Here is a 7589-nt window from a genome sequence, read left to right as displayed (position 1 = left end):
TTTTGTTTTTTTTTTTAGAATGTGAAATTGAAGCACCTCTCTTAGCAGGTTGCAGGCAGCTGCAGGACTCACTGTGCCAAACAAACTGAACGCAACCCTACCCTGGAGATACTCAAAAATATATCTGCACAAAACTGGGCAATGCAACCAAACTGAAGCCAGTGCTGTGATGAGCTGTGATGAAGGTGGTGAACTACTTGGCTTCAGTGTTCCCCTGAAGTCACACCTGTGGTGAGGAGGAACAGGACAGACGGGGAAAGAACAGCTGAGAATGTTGGGTTGTGGTTTTTTCCAAAACAAGAACTAAAAGCATGGAGCTGAATTGGATTCTGTTTAGTAAACGTGTGGAACAGTCATCTCCAGTCTCTGATTGACAAAACAGTATATTTAGTTCTTTAATTGTCTAGTATTTAAAGTTTTTAAATATTGATGGCTGTGGGAAAGCAGCAGAATGAGTACAAAGTTTGCAATGTATCAGTGAAATTTATTTCATCTATTGCCCAGACTGTTTTGTAACACTAAGTTTGAACCAGACTTAGTTCACCAAGAAATAGAAGACAACTCCGGCTGAGTTTTGATATAGAAAGTACCAAATGTTCCAAAATTCACTCTTGTTTAAAAAAATAATTAAAAAAAAAATCTACACACCAATTAAAAACAAAATCAAGTTACAAAAAAAAAATGAAATCATAACTGGGGAAACCCCTAGCTGTGCAGTATTTTCTTTATAGCTTTCAGTGTACTGATATTCACTGCATATATAAATGAAAAATGCATCAAATCTTGACTGAGGAACTTACCACGTAACATCAGAGACAATGTAAAAACAGATTCCATTGTTGCTGATGATGAATATGGAGAGATGGGAGACCGCATGTAGGTAGATGGAAGATAAACTCATAATGAAGATCTAGCTAATGCTCAGTTGTTTAAATGAAAATCTAGCTAATGTTCAGTGATTGCCTAAGATACTTTTACATTCTTATTAAGAAAGTATTAGAGACAAGACAGTCACAAAAGCTCAGATACATTAATTAAGAACAAAATATGATATACTGTGAATGCTGTTCCTCTGTGCTATACTAGGCTGGTTTGAGCTGCAAAAAAGGGCTGATTTTGAAGGAATGGTAAGGTAGGTTACAGACATTTGATAGCATGCTCGTCAGCGTGAGGTAGAACAGTGTTTGGAAATAACCATCTTAAATGGAAACACAAAGCACATTTGAAAACAATGAATGGAAAATAATCATTCTCTACTATTTGTAACAACACCATTTTTTTGTCCTTACAGAAATTCATTTTAAATAGATATACACACATTGCACAGTCATATATCTATAATTGACAATTTGTGGTGAGCCATAATAAATAAGTCCTTGGTTGTTTTTCAACAAATATAATGCTACTTGTATGAATTTGCTGTAAATATGAGTGTATCTGAAAATACTCTCTGTTTCTAATTTTGAATTTTTTTTTCTGCACATTAGCTGTTATGTGTAATAGTGCTTACTAATACCAGCTATATTGCAATTAAATTATGGCTCCATGAATGGTAAACAGTAAAAAATTACGTAAATACCTCTACATCAACGTTAGGAGAACTTTCCCTTGGATCGTAATCGTACAGTGCTACCATCCTCCTTGTAGACACTGAGTGCTGCCTGCCACTGCGCCTGTTTCTTTCTGTTCCAGTCACAAGGAGAGGAAGGGAAGGAAAGCTATCAAAGTTATTTTGAACACAAGCCACAAGGTCTGCATTTTTTCCCCACACCATTCACAACAGTGCAGTAACAATGTTGGTATTTCTCTAGCACAGTGATAAGATGCCATGGATTACCACAAACCTAATAACACAGATAAAGGTTTCAAACCAGCATATGCATTTCATCAATAACAGTTTGCTTGCACTCTTCATTTTAAGCTACTCAGATCTCTGAGCGTTATTTATCTGCAAATGCAAAACAAGAGTTCTGAAATTTTCTGCCATTCTTGGGTAGAAGAGTCGTGTTTATGAGGATGTACAAAGCTAAACATTTCTGCTTATGGGTTTATTCCATTTCAGTACAGTTACCACACTTACTATCTGTTCCTCTGCCCTCTCCTGGTCACAGGATTATTATTCAAATTTTTGCTGGGAGACTGCAGTGAGAACTGGGCACTCAGCTGTCCCAAGACAAAAGAGGTTACCATTAACTTAGAAGTTTGCAATACTTTTCAAGACCCCTTGACAACAAAAACTCACTCTCAAGTCCTGTTAAATTTTACAAGTTTAATTTGTGGGGAACAGAAAGAAAGGAGTGAAATAGTAGCTTAAAGGAACCACGTGCTATGTTTACTGATTGCTATTAACATTTACCAGGAAGTCCAAAATGGGCCACATTTTTAATTTGAATGATATTAGCATGATTCTTGCAAATGATTGCTGCAGCAAGAGAAACATGCTTGTTAGTGCTACTTACAGACAGGCATTGAGGGCAGGCCTGATGAGCATTATGCAGTGTGACAAAGGAAACCCGAGGTTGGGAGGCACCCTGTGATTTCTGGCAGGTGGGTGAATGACAAAGGTTGAGCTAATGTAGGAGCAAACACTGAGTGTAGCACGCACTCACAGATTTCACATCACCCTCCAGCTGACACTGAAGCATTCAGTCAGAGACCGCTTTTGCAGGGGGTGGATTTGAGTTATTTTTCCAGTTACCAATGCAAGGGAATAGACAGAACACAAAGAGAGATCCAAAATGGAGGCGTGGACCATAATAGAAGGAGGACCCAGTTCCCTGGTCTCCCAGAACCCATACTTAGATGAGTACCTCAAGAGTAGCACTTTTCAGTTTGAAGTACTTCTCTGGGGCAGGACACTGCCTACAGTCTGGGCTCAAGGACCACGAGCAAGGAAAGAGTCCAAAAATGATTCCCTATGTAATTGCTATGTGACAGTATTTTCCAGCTTCTGGTTTCCAAGAGATCAAAGGCATAAAAAAATATATAAATCTAGACAGCTCAAATCATTTCAGCTAATTTACAGCTTGAATCAAGTTATTGTTTCTTAGCACAGACCTCTTTTAGACTTTCTGGATCTGCGGTGTACAGAGCGTGTGCTCTCTTTGAAACGGTCACAGTTGACTTCAGGAAAGGAATGCATACAAATAAAAGAAGAGAAGATATGAAGCTGTTCAAAGTTCTGTTTTTAAGGATTAAATGTGGGCAAAGGATTAAGAAAAATAAAGCCATATGAACACAGCATGTAAAGTGTCTGATATGACATTAGGAATATGAACAACGCTATGAAGCAGACTAACAGCCTGCTAAACGATCCACGTGGGCAGCTTCTGTGACAGCAAGGATCTGAGCACATGGATCTCTTTGCTATTCAGACTTTATAGTTTTAAATTAAGCCAAACTAACTGCTCTCTCCAATCCATTAATAACAGCATTTTTTAGTCTGTTTTGGCTTGTTGTGTTTTTGTTTGTTTTAATGTGGCTAACAAATCCACGTTAAACTGAAAATAACGTGATGCTTTTGAATTGCTAAAATATTTAAAGGTGAACTGCTGGGGGTAGGTTGCTAACAGCTCTCAGAAATATCTCAGAATAAAACTCAGTGCTTAAAAACATAAAGTGGGGCAAAATTTCCACTTCAAATTGCCTTCCTCCTTCCAAGAGAATTTCTCAGCTATTTCAGAAGACGCTGCTGGTTGAGTGCAATGAAAAAAGATGATATTTGTAGAATATGACCCTTAAACAGCCAAAACATTAAAATTATAGGGTGTTAAATACATCAGTGGCTTCATTTTTAACTGGTGTTCTGTATCAACAATGTAGTGACTTCAGAAAGAACTGAGAGCACTGAGCAAGTCTTAAAGCAGTAAGCTCCAAATATGGCTGCAGAGGATTATATTTGCTGTATTTAAACACATCCTCATGAGAGAATTAGAAGTACCTTTAGACACTTCTTAATCCCAGCAGACCTTCAGTTGTGTTTACAGATGTAACCACAGCAGGTTAGGTGTCCAATTCCAACAGACTTCAAACGATGTACACTCATGGTAACAACTACATTTGCAAAATAATGCTGTGGACAGCCAACCTATTTGGGCACATCTGTAAGACCCACTGTCTGCCAGTCCCAAGCTTCTGAAATGGATGTGCAGGTGTCTGTGTTGTACTAAGGAGCTGATGGGCAGGGGTGTTTACAAGTGCATGAATGGGAACATTTGTTGTATTTCTGTAGCATAAGTCAATAAATAAATAGATTTGAGATGACAGCAATTAAGAACTTAAGTTATCCTTTCCTTTCGTAAACAACAGAAACTTTAGAAAATAATATCTTGAAAAGCAACTAAAATAATTTGTGTCATATTTACTAATGTTTTGGGATACAATCAGGTTTATTTAATCTAAGAAAACAACTGTGGAAGACTTGTTTTTTAGCAACCACTTTTACAGTTCACTTTTAAACAGGACTGAACCAGTTCCAGCCCTTCACACTTTTTTGAATTATGTTGAAAGCTTTGTAACATATTGAGATAGTGTTATAAAATGTACGGTTAGAAGAAAATCTTAGTTAAGATACTTGCATTGTGTATCCCTGTACAACACTGTAACAATGATGTAATGCAAGTGGTTCATAACGGAATCATTTGGCCAATCTGCTTTTTAAGGGGTTTGTTACTGTAACATCCATAAAATCTCACAATACGTAGTGCTATCCCAAATTATATTATACATAACCCTTTGCCACAATCCCTTTAAATTATTGGTAAAGTAGGAAAATGTAGAAGAGTATAAATAATGACAAATAAGTGATTCATTTTATGCTTTGCAGCAGTGAGCATATCACAAGGCACCTGAGCACAGCACGCTCCAAAGCACAGGGATCTTGTTCTGTGTCTTTCAGGTAAGGAAAAATACTAGAGTAGTGAAGATAAAGAAACCACCTTTGCAGCAAAAGGTGTGACCAAGATTAAATATTTGTTGACTAAAGTCATCCAGTTACTGACACAGAATGTATCCCACAATGTAGTAAATTGCTGCAAAATTTAGATGCATCTGCATATAATAAAAACAAAAGGCAAAGCAGATCCAGCCAAGTTAACAGCACCCAAGAAGTAGGTGAACTGGTGCACATATAGTGTTCCTTACCTATTTTCTCTACTGGTGTGTTCAAAGGAAGAAAACCTTGTTTTAGAAGCTGATCCATCATCTCCTCATCATCTGCTTGGATCTCAGAGACCATGTTACATGGGATAAGGCCGATTCTTGTACACGTTTCTCCACGATAGAATCCATCAGCATCTTTGTCCCCATAAACCTGTTATTTAAATAATAATAATAATGTCGGTCAATAAAGTTTTAGCATTTAGGATTCTTTATGAAGGCAAAATGGTTTCCAAGGCACAGATGATTACAGTTCTAATGTAAAATTATATTAGTTTTTACTAATGCGATTTAAATTAAAGAACTGAAACCGTTAGGTTAATCTGAATTTTGATTTCTTAAGCAGAAATTGGACTTTTTCTGTTAGCATTAAAAAAGCACAAAACTAAGTGACAACACTGAAAGTCAACAGCTTTCCAAGGAAACATGAATTAAGCTACAAAAATAGCATGAGCCTTCATCAGTGAGAACATGTAAATAAAATTTCTGCCTTCTAAAAATTCGTACTGTTTGCCAATGACAGGCCTTTATCTGAGATTGTACCACGCAAAAATGATGACTTTAAGGCAGAACTGATGATTAATTTTAGATTATTTCTTGTTTAGGCAAAATCAATTTCTTTATTTCTTTTCATTAAAAACAAACACAAATCCAATCGCTTCAGTTCAAATCAGAGTTTGAAAAAGTGAGCTTTCATCAGCAGTAACTCTATAGAGCAGGAATGTTTTCAGTTTTAACCTCTTACCTGGCACAATTACTACTTCACAGTACAGCATCTGTGACTGTGATGCACGTACAGGACAGACTTCACACAGCTCATGATGGAGCTGACCCATCACCACCCCAATGCTCAGGTGATGTGCGAAAAGCAATTTGGAAACGCAAACTAAGCCACATTCACATCAGTGTGATGAGAAATAAAATGCAGATTGCATAATAATTACCATGGACCCAAACAGAAACTAAACATCAGTCAGCATAAATAACTTGCATAGGATCTCTCCAGACGTTTCAGTGGCAAACATGTACATATTAGTGAGGAAATAATTTAAATAAAAATTTTTGTAAATATCACAGCAGAGAAAAGTACGTTCTTAAACAATTTCCATATCTTTGGCATAAATCTGTATCAGTGAGGAGGGAAGCAAAAATATCTGCTGAAGTATTTAACATTAAATGTTTGTTATTTTGTATACAGGCAGGATGCAATCCAACACAGTGGAAAGAAGTAAATATTTTAATAGTTTAAGTTACAATTAATTATATCTTTCAAGCAGGTACTGTAAAAAGCGAGTCTGTATTTTTTCAGGTTCAATTTCAGATAATACTTAAATCTCAGTTAAACTTCTGAGTACCAGAAGCCCCACCTCTTCCCTTCCTCATTTCCACTCATTTCGCACCAGATTAGATATAAGGCTGTAGGAGGAAATGCTTACACATCTGCTGAGTCAACTGAAAAATCTGCTAGCTTTTTAAAATCTGAACAGCAAGCTGAGCAAATTTGCCTTGCAGCTGCACAATCATAATGAGGCAAGCTGTGATAGAGGGCACGAATAAAGACATGGATGGAGCATAACGCTCTCTCTGCCACCTGAAACAGAGCTGATCTTCCTTCTGCTGCCTCGTCAAGGGTCAGCTTTTGCACCTTACACTGATTAGTCAGAAAAGGAACTTTTCCAGTTGCAAAGAGGAAGACTCTGGAAAAGAAATACCTAATTTTGAACCTTGATACAGCAGCTGTAGGTACTTAAGGAGGTAAGCACTTTCACGGTACCTTTGCAGTAAAGAGGACAATTTCCTTTAGCAGTTTTCTCTGTAGGGTTTGTGGCAATAGACACAGGGGGCTTCTGTCACAGTTTTGGTTTAGCATGTAACTCTGGCCATAACTAGCTAAGGCAACTTTGAGCTTTTTGCCCATTACCTAATCATTTTGAAGCCCTTAGCAGGAGGTGTTAAGGTTCCAAATCCAACAAGATTTACAGCCAGAACCTTGGAGAACAAAAAAAAAATCTTGGACTCCAGTCATACAAGTTGCTTTCTCCAGTAGGAACAAAGCACACCCTGTTTGTAACCCTGTTTGTCTTTAGGTCTCACCTTAATGATCTGCCCTTCTTTAAATGGCAGCTCTTCCTCTGCAGCATCAGGATTTGGGGACATTGTCAGCGGGTCGTAGTCAAAGAGTGCAACAAATATTCGAGTAGAAATATCTTCTGTTCCAGGATCTGTTTCTGATTCTTCGTAAATATCTGGAGAAAGATGGTCATGGCCACCATAGCCATCTATGGAAGTAAATTCAGAAAACAGCAATTCAGTAATACAAGTTGGCCTCATTCTTCAACTATTGCAGTTAATATTTAAAAAGTATTGGGCATTTCAGTGAAAACTCAATGCGTGTCCTGTCACGTTCAACATTTTCTTTAAATAGCAAGACT

General features: G+C 37.4%; 1 protein-coding gene across 4 annotated transcripts in view; it reads right to left on the bottom strand.

Annotated features, from left to right (window-relative positions):
* Nucleotides 1–7589, bottom strand: part of RIMBP2 (RIMS binding protein 2) — a 122426-nt gene that overhangs the window by 4001 nt on the left and 110836 nt on the right. For 3 of the 4 annotated variants that reach the window (XM_010720045.3, XM_010720046.3, XM_031555948.1), the window contains exons 21-23: nucleotides 7252–7436; nucleotides 5143–5311; nucleotides 1580–1683 (exon numbers count right to left, since the gene is read on the bottom strand). In XM_010720045.3, coding sequence (XP_010718347.1) covers nucleotides 1580–1683; nucleotides 5143–5311; nucleotides 7252–7436 — 458 coding nt within the window. Of the gene's footprint in view, nucleotides 1–1579; nucleotides 1684–3057; nucleotides 3124–5142; nucleotides 5312–7251; nucleotides 7437–7589 lie in introns of all 4 variants that reach the window. The other variant, XM_010720044.3, reaches the window with a different exon arrangement.

The sequence above is a fragment of the Meleagris gallopavo genome, chromosome 17 (assembly GCF_000146605.3).
Source record: "Meleagris gallopavo isolate NT-WF06-2002-E0010 breed Aviagen turkey brand Nicholas breeding stock chromosome 17, Turkey_5.1, whole genome shotgun sequence".
Lineage (NCBI taxonomy): Eukaryota > Metazoa > Chordata > Aves > Galliformes > Phasianidae > Meleagris > Meleagris gallopavo.
Note: the sequence above shows the minus strand (reverse complement) of the source record. Positions and strands in the feature narration are given on the sequence as shown.